Source organism: Panthera leo, chromosome A1 (assembly GCF_018350215.1).
Source record: "Panthera leo isolate Ple1 chromosome A1, P.leo_Ple1_pat1.1, whole genome shotgun sequence".
Taxonomy (NCBI): domain Eukaryota; kingdom Metazoa; phylum Chordata; class Mammalia; order Carnivora; family Felidae; genus Panthera; species Panthera leo.
Genome location: NC_056679.1, coordinates 68,943,460 through 68,961,347, shown reverse-complemented (window position 1 = coordinate 68,961,347; position 17,888 = coordinate 68,943,460). Strand labels below are relative to the sequence as shown.

Genomic DNA, 17,888 nt, shown 5'->3' with positions numbered 1-17,888 from the left:
CTAAATGCACAAGGAAAATATTAGGGGAAAAAGAAAACCTTCGAAGACATAGTTGCTACTCTAAAAAAATATTAGCTTATTCTTATATTAAAAACATTAAATGAATCAAAGCCAGACAGTACTGAATTTCTACACAGATCTCTTTGTACTTCAATGTTGTTTATTGAGTGAATGAGACACTACTGCCAGACATGCCAACGACACTTCACATTCAAGGGCTGGAAGCTGGAGAGCTTTCCAGATTGAGTCACTGCATAAGCCTTTTGGGAAAAAACTGAAAGTGACATCAAATATCACATCTTCATGCTTGTTTTTGTCTTCAGCTTTTTTTTTCTTCCAATTTTTAGATCTACTGGTTTGTTGGGTAGAAGGCTTCTTTCTACCCTACAAAAAGACTCACATCCAATTAATAGAACACTAGGTGTATAGCAAATTGTTTTAGTACACATCTATACTGAATAACTGATCTTAAAGCTGTTTTGTCTTAAATTTCCTTAAGTCTAATGAGAAAAATTAATTTTCCTTCCCTTTCACCTTCACGTGGGTGGCTTATACCAATAGAAAAATACTCTTCAGTGCTGCTGTAGGGCTTACAGGGAACCTCTTCAGTGGTACCATAGAAATCCTTTCAAACCCCACTCTGAAACCCAGTGCTTCTCTTCCTGCTGTTGTGGCTTTGCAGAAGAATAGCCTACACAACACAACTCTACCGTTCTCTTTTGCTCAAAAACAAAACAAAGAAACCTAAACAAAAGGGTAAACGTTTATTTGGAGTTAGTTTTCTGGTGGTGATATTAAGGCCCTTCAAGCAGAGTTCAGGAGCTCCTGTATGGCTGCCTGCTGCTCGGGACTGAGCTGTGCTATGCACTCAGTCCACAATCCTCCAGAAGTCTAGGAAAAAACAATTTCAAACATTTAGATTCAGTGAAATGGTCATTTAGAAGTATTTTACTAATCATCATTAGGTAGACTATAATAATGCCAAATACTTTCTGTCGATGTAGTTTGAGGAGTGCCATCATAAAAGCAAGAAATCTATGCATTTCTTTAAAGTTCATTTCACTCACACTGTTTTCTTCATCCAATCTAACCTGAAAAGCTATATTAGATAGAGGACACAGTCAAGTAAACAACACAAAGGAATAAGGAGCATAAATCACTTAAAAAACTTTGGTAGCTGACAGCTTATTCACTATTAAAATCTCATCTTTTTTTCTTCACAGACAATGCAAAAAAAACCTTCTACAGGAATATGCGCTAAGCACCAAGTGGAAGGTTCGAAGTATCTCAAGTTTAAGACAAACATTTTAGTACTGATAAAAGATGAGAACATATAGACAGAGTATACATTAAGTAATCTGAAGGTTGGAGACAAGTGAATATAAAAATGAAACTTCCTTTGCTCATTGGGTACCTATTTTTTTCCTTGTAGAATAGAAAACAAAACAAAACAAAACACCTCCCCAAGAAACTGTTTTATTTCCGCAAAACAGCTTACCTGTACTTGGCGGACTACATTAGCCAGACGTTTGGCACAAGGATCTTCATGTTTAATTGCCTCATGCATTTCTCCTTCTGCAATTATACTGAATATTTTGGGCAGATTGGTATTGTTGGGGCCAAGAACGATCGGGTGATTACTGACCAAAGAGAAGAAAGCCATTATAAATGAAAATTAAGGAAAAATTACGCAAGCACTCATATTTTCCTATATCCTTCCCCTAATATGGAATTCTGCTATAGGATCTTTATAAAATGATTATGCATTCATTAAAATCAAATTCAGTGGCAGGAAAACCAGCTAATTTTATTTATTAGCTCTTCAGTGTTTTCCCATGTAAATTAAGAAAAATACTTGGCTCATCTCTCAGGTTAGTTTCAAGGGCCAAACAATAAATAGGACGTTCTAAGTGCCTTCTAAATAACTTGTGACTTATTAAAAAAAAAAAACAAAAAAAAAACAGAGCTATTACTAAGAATAGCAGTTTCTTATATGGCAAAATGATTTCCAAATAAATGTGAAGTTCAAAAGGATTTATGGGCATTTTAAGAGTAAGCCAGGGGGAGTCTGGGTGGCTCAGTCGGTTGAGTGTCCGACTTTGGCTCAGGTCATGATCTCGTGGTTTGTGAGTTCGAGCCCCATATTGGGCTCTGTGCTGACAGCTGGGAGCCTGGAGCCTGGAGCCTGCTTCCGATTCTGTGTCTCCCTCTCTCTCTGCCCCTCCCCGACTCATTCTCTCTTTCTCCCTCTCTAATAAAAAAAGAAAAAAAAAAAAAAAAAAGAGTAAGCCAGGAAATAAACGTCAGGCAAGTTTAATGGAAAGAAACATAACAGTGTATTTAACTAGGATTCCAGTCTTTGTCATTAAGAGAATTTCACAACAGTCCTTTCCAAGGGAGATGATCAAAGAGCATGATGGAGAAGTGGTCACTTCAAAGGCAGTAGTAGATAAGGAGTGTGCAGTCTCCACCAGGGTTAGCACATCCCTTAATGACAGTTCTCAGTGGGAACACACAAATACACTTGTGTGAACCTGAACTTAAACAGATATGAAGGAATATGCTCACTGGCCTATTTCTACGAATTCCAGATGAGTGGTTGTAGCCCTTGGAGTTATTCATGAATAAAAGCAGTAATTAGTAGTGACAGAGCCTCGATCTGATTAACATTTAGGAGAACTTGGACTTAGAAAAACACACCACAGAACATGCCTTTGATTTGATAGCTTCTGTAGCCTCCAGGTTGTTGCAATTCTTAGATATACTCATGGACACAAAAGAGCATTAATAATGCCAGAGCCCAGGGCCAGATCTTGATTACCCAACTGGAATACTTTCCTTATACCACTGATTCTTGAATCCAAAAACCATGGTGCTAATGACATACTTTGATCTCATTATACTAACACATGATACATGTCAATTCTACTTCTGTAAAGTGGGGATTAAAAAAAATATATAAAGCCAAATAAATAAACAATAGATACATGACGTGACATTTTGGTGACATAAACGGGCAACAACATTAAAAGGGAAACTTTTTTTTTTTTTTAAGTAGACTCCAATGCCAAGTGTGGAGCCCAGTGTGGAGCTCAAACTCATGACCCTGAGAGGGGACCCAAGCTGAGAGCAAGAGTCAGATGCCTGGGGCACCTGGCCAGCTCAGTCAGTTGAGCATCTGACTTTGGCTCAGGTCATAACCTCATGGTTCGTGAATTCGAGCTCCATATCGGGCTTTGTGCTGACAGCACGGAGCGTGCTTTGGATTCTCTCTCTGCCCCTCCCCTGCTTACATGTGCACGCACTCTCTCTCTCTCACAAACAAACAAACAAACATTAAAATTTTGAGAAAGAGTGACAAAGCGTGAATGGGGGAGGGAAGACAGAAGGAGACATAGCATCCAAAGCAGGCTCTAGGCTCTGAGCTGTCAGCACAGAACTGACACGGGGCTCGAGCTCCCGAACTTTGAGATCATGACCTAAGTGGAAGTTGAACACTTAATCAACTGAGCCATCCAGGCACCGCTATGAACGGTTAGAAAAAAAAAAAAAAAAAAAGAGTTGGGTGTTTGACCTGAGCCACGCAGACACCCCTGAAAGAGAATCTTCTTAAAACATTATGTTCTATAATGCCTCATCTGTTGAATTCCATAAAGAACAAGTCAAACTAGATCTAACTGTAAGGCAGCGTTAACTGTGATACGGTTTTAAAGACAACATTATTAGAAACCTATACATCTGGGGGGCTGTGCACAGGAAACACTGTTTAGAGAGGAAGAAAGTGAGGTCTATTTGTCCTTTTTCTTACCTTTCGATCAAGTCACACAGATAATTGAAAGTCTGAACAGCTTCTTCTTTATCCTCATGAAGTGGAAGCCAAGACAACCAGTGAGGCAGGACTTCTTCCACGTTCACACAGTCAGGCTTGAACTTCATAATCTTCCCCACTGCTGAGATGCAGTTCTCTGTGGCATTGACGTTTTCTTTGGTCTTAGAATCAGCAGACTGAATAACTCTTACCAGCAGTGGAAGTGCTTCTAAAATAAGCAATTGCAAAAAGGTCAGTTTTTTAAAACCTCACATTTTCATGCAAAGCCAGTATTTTTTATATAAATATTTCTTTTTATCTTCGGTCCAGTTATCGATTGTAGTGAAGAATTATTGAAGTTTCCAGCCCGTTTTGTTTTCTTGGCTGCAGAGCCAGACCTAAGAAGGAAAGGAGGATTGCCCCGGCATGGGCCGGAGCATCAGTGCTCCACTAACTGGGAGCCCAAGAGGTCGGCAGACTCAACATTCAATTCCCGATCATCTCAGGGTACTTCAAGCTTTTAAAAGCCTCCAGCTGTATTCCTGCGCTGGCTTTACAGGCACCCCCATATGTTTTAAAATTCCTATGCCGCAGCTGGGGTGTACCTCCCAAGCCCAAAATGAACTCTATTCTGGAGGATGGGGGTGGGGAAGCTCTGATTCCACTCAGATTTCATTTCCATATCTCCGAGAATAAAGATGGTCAATTTGTGTATGTTATAGGTGAGACGTTTGAAAAAGGGAAGAACAACACAGCAGAAATAGCTATATAATGTTTGGGGATGTGGAAAAGAGAACGAGAGCGCGATAAAAGGGATGCCTGGGACCGAGCAGAAGAAAGTACCTGTACAGAAAGGCCGGTAGTTCTCTCCACCGTACTGTGCCATGACACCCAGGCCATACGCAGCTGCTTGCCTCACTTCGGGGCTGCTGTCGCACACATATTGGAGCATCGGCCTTAAAAAATATTCTGCGTATTTAAAAGAGGCTGGACTACAGTGTTCTATGACATCATCAAAGATGCACAATCCCCATTGTCTGTCTGGCCATGGTCTATGTGGACACTATAAAAGAGATAATCTTTTAAGCTCTGAATACTGGAGTACACGAAGAACGTTAAAAAAAAATTCACTATAGGCTATCATGTAAGTGATAAGCTTACATGGATATTCCAGATACAGGCAACGAAAAACACAGTAATAATCACTTCTTGTGAATCCTCAAATTACAACACAGATTTAAGGAAGTACAGGTTTAAAAGACTTTGTATGATTTTTTTATAAAATCCCACAATTTGATATCAGCATATACCGGAAGAACCAACAGCAGCAACAATGTGGGTACATTTAATTCACAAAAAAGACAATGATAATGCTGTATTTAAAGAACAACAATAAAAGTTATGAAGATGTTAACTTTATATATCCACTCAACAGGCTAAGTCCTATGTGCCTAAGTTTTTAAAAAAACGTGCTGCACTACTAAATACAAGATTAAAAGCCAAAGTGAGACAGATTTCTATTGATTGCTTTTCATGTGTATTTTAAAGACTGAATACATAAGGCCATCATCCAGAATCTATGAATGCTGGCTGTATGTAACAAGGATTTTAAGGGAGTCCTCTAGGGTCCACTGAAAAAAACTAATTATGTCGATAACTGAGCAGTGCACGGATAACCTGAAATAATGAAAAGTCATTTGTATGTCTTTGGAATGCATTCTGATTTAACTGAACTATGGAAAACCTAATTAGCAAACTTCTAGCATGTATCAAATGAGAAAATATCAAGGGCAATGCAATAAACCTGATAAAATCATGGAAACTCTTTAGGATTTCTAAGGTCCATTTTAACCTAGAAGTGTGTTTTCAAGTGCTGCACTGAAACAATCCCAGGTCAACTATCTAAAATAACGGTCAAAGAGAGGTAACACTTACAATTAGGTTGACAATTAACGGGAGCAGCTGTTCAAACCATGGTAACACCTTTTCCTTGTAGCTACTGAATATTGAGTGTAAAATGTCTGACACTTTGGTCAGAATATAAACATCGTTATCATCCTAAAAACAAAAACACACACAACACCCATATGTATCAAAAGGCATCTCCACTATTACCGCTAACAGTAACATTCATTTACAAAAATCTAGGAAATGCAGAAATTAAACTACTCATCACTGTAAGGGCACCTCTACGGCCAGGTGTCACGCCTCCCACCTGCCGACAGAAAGAGAAGTGCGGCCAGTACTGCACTTCCTCCAAAGACTTTCCTTGGAACATACCTACATTTCAAATTCTGAAACAGAAGTGTTTTTACTTCAGTAGTATTTTTTGCTTTCTGCAAGAATGTTTCTAATTTTGGAGCATCTGGGTGGAGAGATGTGGGGTCAGTTAACTGACAACACCTCATCCCTGGGAGCAATTTGTGTGTGTCAGCATGGGAGCACCCTGCACAGAAAGGGATGGACCACACACGGGAGCACCCCACACAGAAAGGGGATGAGCCGTGTGCGGGAGCACCCCGCACAGAAAAGGGACGAGCCACGCGTGGGAGCACCCTGCACAGAAAGGGGATGAGTTGTGCACAGGAGCACCCGCACAGAAAGGGGATGACCCGCGCACGGGAGCACTGGTCCACCAGGATGGCTACGTGCCACATCCTGGAACCTAAATATGCAGCTGAAATACATCTGATGGCATCAAGTGGTTTGATGAGAGAGCTGAACAAAGCAACGTAGAAGACTTATTTCAACCACTGCATGTGTATTATTTATAAGGAAATTCTCACTATCCTGTGATCTGGTAGAAAGACAGCTGTTGTTACAAAAAGATCTGGCCTTAAGCCCTAGACTCGCGGCAGTGTGTGGCTTTAGACAGTCATTTAACACCTGACTTTGAGTCCACTAATCTTTAAAACAGTGAATACGCCAGCCAATAAAAATTTGCTGAGAGGCATATATAAAAGAAACACTAGGTGAACTTAGAAGTGCTGTCATGTGGGAGGTATTGCAGCAAAAACACTCACACAGCATCCAAAACACAAATCAGCTAACTTCAATTACTTATTCTCTAGATTAGTAAATGAAATACATGTCAGATTCTTCCGCTAAAAATTACCGATAATTACATCAGAATGACAAGTCAGAAATGAATTAGAAACTTAAGCATTTAAAAATGTTCCAGATGCAAATGATCATATAAATTAAGTTCTGAAGGGAATAATTTACCTCATCTTGTAGTGACTCTTCCACCTGTTCATCATAGTCTTCATCTTGTCTTTTAACTAAAACACACCCAAATAAATGTCTTTTTAAACGGTCGCCAAAACGGTCAAGGATTACATTCAGAAATAAAAGCGTGGAGAACTTACCTTGCCGTAATTCTTGATTTTTAAAATGTTCTTCGAGTTTAGCTTTCAATATGCCTCCCAATTCTTCAAAATGTTCATTATTAAGGCATCCATCTCCCATTACTTCAATGCACTAATGATGAAATTGAGGAAAGAAGGCAACCCATGAGATTTAAGTGTTTTAAGAGTCAAAAGTTAAGTTCTGTTAAGAATAACACGGAAGCATGAGAAAAATTAACATAACTCAGCACGGTCGAAGACTAACGATTAAATGAGTAGATTACACTTGCTTGGTGTATGTTCGTTACAATGACAGTACTTCAAAGAAAATAATTTAAAAAATATTTTTATTTTGAACATGTCCTGAGCAGATCTTAAATGCCAGGCATTACTGCTAGGAGCTGACATCTCAAAGATGGAGCAGACTATCCAGCTTCTGAGGAGCTCAATTACCACACACACGCTCTACACAAACACAGTGGGGAAAAAGGACAAGGGGGTGCTGGGAGGGCACTACAGGCTGAGGAAATCACATGCACAAAGGCCCAGGGGGGCCTCCTTTGTTAAAATAGAAGAAATGTGAACTGTAAGAGTGTAAATGGGGACAAATGAAAGGTAATGAAGAACTTTTAAACCAAACTGTGGAGCAGACCATGGAGCCGTGAACAATGGGGGTGACCAGGAATATTGGGAAGAGGAGTGCAAGTATCGAGGAAGTTCATGCCTGAGAAAAGGAGAATGAGCTGGGAGGGAAAGAAAGGAGAGAGACATTGGGAGCAGACCAAAGGAGGCGATCTCAGCACAGAGAAGACATAAGGGAAAATGAAGAGCAGAGGCATCTAGGAGAGAATAGGACAGAAACTAGGTGTGAGCTGGAGATGAGCCAAGATTCTGCAGTTGGATTATTAGGTAAACGACGGTGGCAACTTATCAAGACTGGACTAAAACGTTAAAATAAGAAAGAAACATTTTCAGTAAATAAAAAAAATCACTTGTTATAAGATCGAATTTTATTTATTTTTAGCAAGACTAATATATGAACATACAACCTTATACATACTTTTAAGAGAATAATATTTACCTTTGCAAAAGAATGCATTATTTCTGAGAGGACATCTGAGTCTGGTTCTGTGCCAATGGCCTTGATTAGAGCATCACACATAAAATGCCACATCTGTGTGAGATACTCAGGACCACGAACTCTCGCACATTCCAGGAGAAGAGGCATGGATTCTGCTGCCGCCACTCGAACACGTTTTATTGTTAAGGAAACGTAATCAACACTTTCAGACACACTTAGTGTAATTCCTCTCCTTGAAAGATTGTTCTCTCATTCTGCTTACGTAAATGTTAAAGTGTTCACCGAGTGCCAGTCATATGGCCAGATTATCTGAGAATGCTATCCAGGAGCTTGTGTTAAATATATCGTGTGTATAAAAACAGACATCTCCCTGGCCATATGACTTATCCCTGTCTTTTCTGTCACCTACAATACAGCAGTGAGTCTCAAATGTGACCTGCAAACACAGAAATGATTGTAAAAGGTTCTGGGACCCTTAGAGCATATCTTAGTATGTTCTCATCCCCAAACTTATGCAATATATATTTCTAATGGGAAGCCTGGTGGGGGGATGGCACTCAGTTGGTAAGTGTCTGACTCTTGGTTTTGGCTCAGGTCATGATCTCACAGTTTTGAGTGTGAGCCCCATGTCAGGCTCCACACGGACAGCGTGGAGCCTGCTTGGCATTTTCTCTCTCCCTCTTTCTATACCCATGCCCCCTCCGCCCCCACCGCTCATTCTCTCAAAATAAACAAACTTTAAAAAAGAAAATTTAAAAAAATGTTACTAATAAATGCAACCAAAGCTATATTTCTCCTGGGAACACTAATTAAGTTCTCCTGTCAGAGCCTTTTCAGTTTCAATGAAGACCAAGCTGCCCCTCCCTATCTAGTGTCAGTTGTGACATCAGGTCGTGAGACTTCCCTTTGTCCTCTCTCATCATGGTAAGTTTCTCTTGGGCAAAAGCCATCTTCCGTAAAGGATACCACTACAGGATACTGCATGAGGAACTAAAACAAAGGGGCTCTGGAGTCAGGAAGATCTGAGTTTGGGTCTGGGCTCAACCACTCTGTTGGGCTGTCCCTTTTTTTTAAACCCATCTACGAAATTGTGTGTGTGTGTTAAGGCCTAAAAATGTTTCCATGTATTAATTACGACAATCATGTTAGGAAGGAAAACATTTAACATGCAGATTTATCAAGAAAGGTTTCTCCAAGGTGATACCCACATTTGAAATGTAGGACTAGGCCACAGAAAGTTATCAGCGGGTCTCTTAACCTATTAAGAAAACTCTTAGTTTCAGGGCACCCGGGTTGCTCAGTCGGTTAAGTGTCCGACTTCGGCTCAGGTCATGATCTCACCGTTCGTGAGTTCGAGCCCCGTGTTGGGCCTGTGCTGACAGCTCAGAGCCTAGAGCCTGCTTCAGATTCTGTGCTTCCCTCTCTCTCTGCCCCTCCCCCTCTCGTGCTCTGTCTCTCAAAAAAGTAACGTTGAAAAAAAAATTATAAAAAAGTCTTAGCTTAACACCACCAACAGATATTTAAGAAAAGTTCTTATATACAACTACAAACATTTGCTAAAAATATCAATCCTTAAAATCTTTCCAGTGGTTCACAGAAAAAGCTGTCAACTAGAAAATAGGTAACATTTTCTTCTTGTTTTTGGCACAAACAAAAACCATGACACTAAAGCACCTGCAAAAAATGTAGTTTACAATCTTAAATTACAGTTAGTGCAAACAATCAATCACAGTGAAGCACACATCAGTTAACACAAAGTCAAACACTCAAGCTACAATTTAACTAATTCTAGAAATGTTTTGCATTCAAAAATTATAGGATATCATCATGGAAATAAAATTTCAGTAGAGGGACCATCAGTTTGACAACTTGTTCAGTGTATTCCACAAAGCCTTCCTTTAACTCTTTAGCATAGCAAACCTGAAACCAAAGTATCAGAAATCAAGATCCATGTTAGTTTTTAGGTACTAACATTTATTAAATAGCAGAATCGTAAGGACCACAGAATGCTGCACCCTGACTGGAAGTACACTTAGAGCTGCATGCAGGACTGTGACAAGTATCTGGGAAATACAAATATAAATGTAGAAAAAGCTGTACAAAGGGAAAGGGCCTTGGCGTGACTGCAGTATACGCTGTCATTCAAAGACCGGAACACCCCACGTTTTTAGTGTTGTGTGTGGGAGAATGGTGCAAAAGTTTCAGCACTCTGAGGTACTTCAAGCAAAATATATCATTGAAGAAAAATACTTTAAAAAGATATAAAAAACCCGAACACTTAATTGTAGTGTATCACTCTGTAAATCTGCAAATAGGCTTATGTTATTTTGTAATAAAAAAATCATTTCATCAGTGAAACAGAAAAATAATATTGCTTTAAAAATAATTGTTTCTCGGGGTGCTTGAGTGGCTCAGTCGGTTAAGTAGCTGACTCTTGGTTTTGGCTCAGGTCACCATCTCATGGTTCGTGGGACTGAGTGAGCCCTGTGTCATGCTGTCAGCACGGAGCCTGCTTGGGATTCTCTCTCTCTGCTCTTCCCCTGCTCGCGTGCTCTCTCTCAAACTAAACAAACTTAAAAAAAAAAAAAAGTTTCTTTACTTTCTTCCACATTAAAAGATTTGATAATTTTGTTTAGAGATGTTACATTTACATTTACTCTCTAGTTGAAAGATACCACAAAAATCCAAAATGTCTATGAATTATATTATAGGCATAAATGTTTACAATATATAGTAAGTACTGATAATAAAAATAAGTTCAAGAAATACAAGTTTAAATGAACTGGTAAATACAACAATGTTTTATTAATGCAAGATAAAATTTAAGTTATTAACTTTTATTTGGGCTTACTCATCTGCTAAGTTTGTAATATACCATAATTTCTTAATTCTACCTTTAAGAAAAATAGATTATTGTCCCTGTCTGTAACACATGCTCATAAAGGGGAAGGGGAGGGAAAAAACCAAACAAAAAAACCTCAAAGAGAACTTGCACACAAGACCTCATAACACTGCAAGAGGTAATTACTGTAAACATTTTGATGTCCCTACCATGTTTATATTTTTTATATGACTGACATCATACCAGTTATATTTTCAGTAGCATGAGCACATTTCTGTTCATTCATTCATTCAAAAAATATTCCTTGGTCATCTTATCTACTATACACTAAGCACAGAATAGACAAAAATCCTTGCCCCAACATAGCTTTGTATCAGCTGGGTACAATAATTATTATCTTCCTGATAACAGGCATTCAGGCTTTTCATTTTTGTTGTTGTTATTAGAAACAGCAGTGATCATGAAGTTTACCTACATGATTTCTTTATCCAGAAGTGGAAATGTTGGGTCAAAATGTTTCTACATTTTATTTTTTAAAGAATATATTCCTGCTCTTCAAATAATTTCTTTAACATCTATGGGAGGCACTCCTCTGAAATGTGTGTATGAATGTGTTCTAAGAACTCGTCAACTGAAGTCTGATAAACACTATACGCACTCACCAGCATCTGACAAGCAGTGGACTTTTCTTCCAGTCCTGCAGTTTTAATACCAAAACTTTGCTGATCTCCAAGGTTCACAAACTCCCAACCGTCATCATCACTCATGTTTTCCATGTCTTGGGCTATTAACAAGGAAGAAAACAAATTCACGTTAAAAATAATCACAGGGAGGAATTTTACAACTGTTATGTCTTCATGAAGACACCTACTATCTAAAAGGGCTACTTCAGGCTTAATTGAAGCGGTCTTCATTAAAGGCCCCATAACCACTGGAAGGTACTGCTGAAATTCTTTTCCAAGAATTTTGCACATTCTGGCCCATGCTGAGATCATGTAAGAGATCTGGGGGAAAAAATTAAAATTGATTTCAAAACAATGGTAAATAGACCATCACAAAGAAGCCATTTCCCTATTTCATACAAACAATGTTTTATTTCACATTCATAGCCCTTCAAGCAGAAAGTACATTTCCTAGAGTCATATACTTAAAACATTCAGAAACAAAATCACTGTGAGCCTTTGCCCTGGGATAGAGAGAGCAGGTGAGGGAAAAGAGGAACACCAGGACTGTGTCTTATTTTTTTCTTACTTTCAAGAAGCAATATATAATTTTCTCTAATAGCATCTGAGTCACATATATAAAATCTACTTAACCATTTTAACTCCTAGGCCCTACATTTTTTGAAGACAAGAACATATTTTATCTGACTGTACCTTTACTGCCTAGCATTCCATTCATTAAACATTTATTAACACCAGAGAGAACATCCCTTTCTCCTAGCTGTTTCAATTTTCTGTGTAAGTGGCTGGGTGTTTTTAAGACACCTCTTCTACTACTGTGTTTACATAGTCTGAATCACCTGCAAACCACCAACAGAGGATCTAGTTCTAATTCATCATCCCTGTAACCCAGAAAGTGAGTTGATTTTTACTAATATATCTCACGTGCGTAAACACACATATTCTCCACACCTACTCTAAAACAAACAAAAAAACCCCCCCCACACACAAAAGAAAAAACAATCTAAGTTCATAGGAAATAATGATAGCATGGCCGTGTAAAGTCCAAATGTAACCCAGCAATTATTTATGGAGTCGCTGTTATTCATTAGGCATCGTGAATACTATTAGGACCATGACACACACTTACAATTTACAACACTGTGTCGTAAGGACCCACTATCAAGACTTATACTGGCCTTGAAATATGAGCTGGGATTAGTCAGGCTGCATGGGGCAGGGGTGAAATGAATGTGTGCTCATGGGCAGAAAGAAAAAAGCAGAGCAGGTTTGTGGGAAGTCATGTGGCAATGACAGGGCCGAGAGATGTCCAAATGGAGATGTCTAGTAAGCGGGGGGATCAATGAACCCTGAATTGAGAGAAAGATCTGGCAGTTACAGCACACGGAGGAAAACTGAAGCCATGGTGTGGATGACACTGTTCAGGAGGGAAGAGGGCCTAGGACAGAACCCTAAGAGCATAAAAATACCCAAAAAACCAAAAACCAAAAGCCAGAGTCAGGGGAGAGAGCAGCCAGAGCAGACTGAGAAAAAGATGGCATGAGAAGTAGAAGGAAAGCCAGTGAAGAACGTCTCTGCAACCAGGGATTATCTCAAGAAAACTATCACTCAATTTCTTTTTTTGAGTACTTTTAACTTTATACTAGATGTACATCTAGGCCAACATGTGAAAGCTGCTTTACCTGGGGATCATCATCTTCCATATCGCTAAAGTCCGTCTGGGTCTTCAACAAGAGCTGCATCACATCTGATGCATCTTGCATGAACTGGAAGAAAATATTTGGGAAAATCAACACCGGTGTTTCTCGTGGCTATCAGAACAGAGAGGTGCTCACCACTACCCAATTTTGGTTCTTGTATAATAACACAACTTTCCAAAAGAAAATCCATTACATTTCCCGCATGGGTCATAACCCCTTAGACAAAAGTATCACACTGAAAAATTTTCATCTATGTTGCACACACCTAGTGCTCTTTCTAGAAAATAGATTCTCCAGTGAAGGTCAGAGTGAACTGCAGTATAAAGGAATTTCTAATGATATCAAGTTTTGGTCTATAGTTTATGTATTTCCAGCAGTAAAAAGATAATCCAAATCCAGAAAGAAAACTTTGGATTGCTCCCTAGAAGTATAGGATTTTCAGGTAACTCTGTGTAGTTCTGCCAATCCCCACTGTATAAACAGGCAGTGTTTCAGAGACAGTTTGAAAATCAGACAGAGTAGGAACATGAAAATATTGTATTGATTAGGTTCTCAGTATCTCACAGAAAATAATTTCTAAGGTAAAGTTAACACTGGTGATGGTTTTGGAGGAGACCAACTGGAGAGGTTCTACTGTTGGTAGTTCTGAGAATTAGAGCGCGAGAGGTCAATGACAGGGGGGACTTCATTTGGATCAGCTTTGAGATTCTGATATGCTGGCTGGAAGACAAATACATCTGCCAATGGTCCTTGCTAATTATTTTCTGCAGAACTATATGTATAGAGATTTCTCTTAGGACACCTGATGGTTTTTGGATTAACAAGAAAGCAAACGGAATGTTACCAAGTACGTGTTTAAATGAGTGAAGCTAAACATATGGATCTTGAACTCCACACGCCTCCCAGTAGACTGTACATGTGGTAGAAAGAGGAGGAGGTTTCAAGAGCATAAATGAATTAAGAAAAAAACCTTAATATTAATGCTGAAAAAATGAATTTCTATATAAAGCTAGAATTACAGGAGAGTAAGATAATGGAAAAAAAAACAAGTATCCGGAAAACCATTTAGCAGAAGGAAAAGGCCTCTAAGTGCCTCCCTCAATGCCTCCACAGCCAAACTACAGACAGTAAATTCAGCCTTCTACAAATCACTTACTTTTTCCTTCCCAACGGCTAGACCAATGAGGCTGATGCACTCAATAGTTTTTCCTCTGAGAAGTCGGAGTTCCTTCTGAACTGCGTTCTCGACGATGTGCTTTAGTGATGGCATAAATAAGTCATAGTAGGGGACAAATTTTTCCTCTGCGGTATCTGCAACTGATGCGATAGATGTCACAACTTGTTCCAGAACTAACTTGGTGCCTTTCTGAATCAACTAGGAGAAGGAAGACACACAAAATAAATCATGCAAACGAGAAACTGGAAGAAATACCTGCTCCGAGTTCTCACAGGCTTCTCTGAGACAGCCAGCGGAGACCACCCTCCAGCAGCCCGAGTGGAGACCGTAGGTTCCGGAGCAAATTAAAGAATCCCTGCGGAACTACTGATGTGGGATCTCCTCTCTCTTCTGTTAATGGAATGCTCCTTACTCAGGTCTGCCTTAACTCCAAGCAACCAATTCTCAAGCACAAATCTGATTCCTTTTCCAATTTTTGTATCCCAGCTTGACACCCGTATTTCTCGGTCCTTTTACCTCACTGACTCCCACTACTTACCGTACACTCTGTGCCGTCCTACCATGCATGAGAGAATCCCCTTCATGGTCCATTCCTTTATCTTCTCATGCGACTCTCCCCAGAAGGTAGCACTAATGATCCCATCAGAGCCAGAGCTTTTTAGCCAACCATTTCACTGTCTTGGTGAAACACATGAGCTCCCCTTTCTCCTGCATTCAAGACCTACAGGTTCTCTGACCTGGCTAGTAACAAACACTGGGTACTTGCAGCGGGGCTCATGCTGTCACCTGGTAACATTTTCTAACCCTTGAGGATTCACAGGAGTACCTGATCCAGGGACTATTCCAGATTTGTTTCATTTCCCCCCAATCAACTCCAGCCACTCTGAGCAGAGTTCTTCCCCCTGCACGACCACTTCCACTGCCCCGTAAGAGGGTAACTTACTCCCTTCTTCTGCATCTGCTCCACGTTTCAGGTCTTGACTGCTTCTGATCTCCGAGGAACGTTGTTCCTCATCAGCTACCTTCTCTTTGCACAACTTTTGCTCACATACTTTAACTTCTTCCCCAGGCCATCTCAACAATTCCTTCTTTTAGTCTTTAAAAAATCTGACCTGTTGCCTCTTTGGAGTAAGGGGATGCAATTGAAACTCTATTTACACTTCAGCCCTCTACCCAAACACACTTGTAAAGTCACGTTTGATCCTTCCGTTCCTGATTTAACCAACAAACTCATCTGCCTTCAACTGGGGTCTACCCGTCTTCAGATTCACTCCTGTTCCTTCCTGGTCTGCTGTCACCGGACACTGAACACCGGAACACCTGTCATATTTCAAAAGCCCCTTTCTTCACCTTCGGAGACACTGTATCTTGTCTCCACCCTGTTCTCCTTTAGAACATGACTACGTGAAGTGTGGTTTACTAACTCTTCCTGGTTCATAACGAATTGATGTGTGAGAATTGAGTTAGTAACGTTAGAAACTTTACTTTTATAGCAATTTGACAGTAACTTTGTGTCTGCTAAACACAGGAGTTTTCTTAACAGGTTTTTATTTGTCCTTTTTATTCATTTCATGACAAACTGAGCCTGAATCTTTGCCTTTCTCACTTGCATCCTCTCCTCACACACTGCTGTACTAACATAACTGAGTCTCTTAGGTTCTATTTCTTATTTAAGCTATCACTGTAAACCTTCTATTTGGACAGCCAGGCCTGATTTTAAAATTCAACTTATTTAACGTAAAAATGATATTCTTTCTCATCTGTCTACTTCTGTCATCTAGGTGAGAAGAAGGGTCAACTTTTTTTACTTATCTTTCGTCTTTCTTTTTTTTTTTTTAAGTTTATTTATTTTTGACAGGGGGTGGGGTGGGGGTTGGTTGGGGAGGGGAGAGAACAAGCAGGGGAGGGGCAGAAGGAGACCGAGAATCCCAAGCAGGCTCAGCACTGTCAGCACAGAGCCCAACGTGGGACTCAAACCCACAAACCATGAGATCATGACCTGAGCCAAAACGAAGAATCAGACACTTAACCGACTGAGCCACCCAGGCACCCCCTCTCTTTCATCTTTTAAAATTCAAACTGGTAGAAACTGTTACTGCTTCCCAAAAAATGACTTTTAGAATCATCTTTCCCCACTAATTTCCACTATTACCACCCAAGCTCTGTGAACAATAATCTTGACAGTCTTAAATTTTCTCCCGTTTTGTTTACGCCTCACAATGCTCCACAGCTAATTTCTTACAATCACATTATCAGGATTTCCTGCAGCAGTTAAGAACAAAATGGGTCTTCCAAATTTACACAAATCAGAATTCAAAATAACTGCCTTGTTTTCAAGGCAATTCACATACTGATTTTACCTAACGTTTAGGCTATAACTTCTTTCCCAATTCCAATGTTGGCCTATTCTCTGGTCAAGACTGAATTATTCTACTTCAAACAGCCTAACCTGACTTTCTATTCTTTATGGCCAGGCTGAAAAGTCTCTTTCTCCAGGTCTTACCCACTAAAATAACCTACATTAATCTCTAAATAGGAGCTTAAAGACCTTGAAAACCTACCTCTTGAAGTTTAAGTACCATGATGGAATGTAGATGTTTCACCAAATTGTCTAAATATGGAATAAGCAGTGACTTGGGACAGTCCTCAGTGAAGTTGATCAGAGCGGCAGCAGCATGGGCCTGCACTCGCTGATTGCCCTGGTCCTCCATGGTCTGCAACAGGGCCGCGATCACCTGGAAAACGGAATCAGATAAACACACATTTTGAAACACCACATTTCCAAGCACACCTCCTCTGTTTGAGTGTTTGAGGCATTGTTACTTACCTTCTCATGAAATTTCTTTTGGAAGCCAGGTGCAAAATCTGTAGCCATCTGTCCCACGGCATTACAGGCTGCGTACCTTACTCTTGGATGCTGCAATAGGGGACTTTGTGTAAGTAAAGGTAAGGGGTTCCCACATGGGAACTATGGTAATAAGTATGAATCAGGTATTTACTGGTACTTACAGGATCCTGAAGAAAAAGCAAAACAAAATTTACTATCTCATTTAAAATTCCTTCCATTTGCTGGTGGCATCCTTCACCAATGGCAGATAAGGCCATTAATCCTGCATGCCGGTATTTCCAGTCAGCTACAAAAAAGAATTACAGGTGAAAGAACAGTTAGCCAGTACAAACATGTCATTCTGGTAGTCAGAAGCATAAAAAAAGCTCTCCTTATTTAGAAAAGACCACCAAAATATTTTTA

General features: G+C 39.8%; 1 protein-coding gene across 1 annotated transcript in view; it reads right to left on the bottom strand.

The window, feature by feature from the left end:
- Window positions 1-745: 745 nt before the first annotated feature.
- Window positions 746-17,888, bottom strand: part of IPO5 (importin 5) — a 56,460-nt gene continuing 39,317 nt past the window's right edge. Inside the window, exons 14-29 of the mRNA XM_042929427.1 lie at window positions 17,648-17,772; window positions 17,466-17,555; window positions 17,200-17,373; window positions 14,618-14,836; window positions 13,444-13,527; window positions 11,950-12,082; window positions 11,741-11,862; window positions 10,060-10,156; window positions 8,237-8,409; window positions 7,177-7,288; window positions 7,034-7,089; window positions 5,744-5,866; window positions 4,652-4,871; window positions 3,809-4,037; window positions 1,499-1,640; window positions 746-891 (exon numbers count right to left, since the gene is read on the bottom strand). Coding sequence (XP_042785361.1) covers window positions 805-891; window positions 1,499-1,640; window positions 3,809-4,037; window positions 4,652-4,871; window positions 5,744-5,866; window positions 7,034-7,089; window positions 7,177-7,288; window positions 8,237-8,409; window positions 10,060-10,156; window positions 11,741-11,862; window positions 11,950-12,082; window positions 13,444-13,527; window positions 14,618-14,836; window positions 17,200-17,373; window positions 17,466-17,555; window positions 17,648-17,772 — 2,186 coding nt within the window. The 3' untranslated portion in view covers window positions 746-804. The remainder of the gene's footprint in view (window positions 892-1,498; window positions 1,641-3,808; window positions 4,038-4,651; window positions 4,872-5,743; window positions 5,867-7,033; window positions 7,090-7,176; window positions 7,289-8,236; window positions 8,410-10,059; window positions 10,157-11,740; window positions 11,863-11,949; window positions 12,083-13,443; window positions 13,528-14,617; window positions 14,837-17,199; window positions 17,374-17,465; window positions 17,556-17,647; window positions 17,773-17,888) is intronic.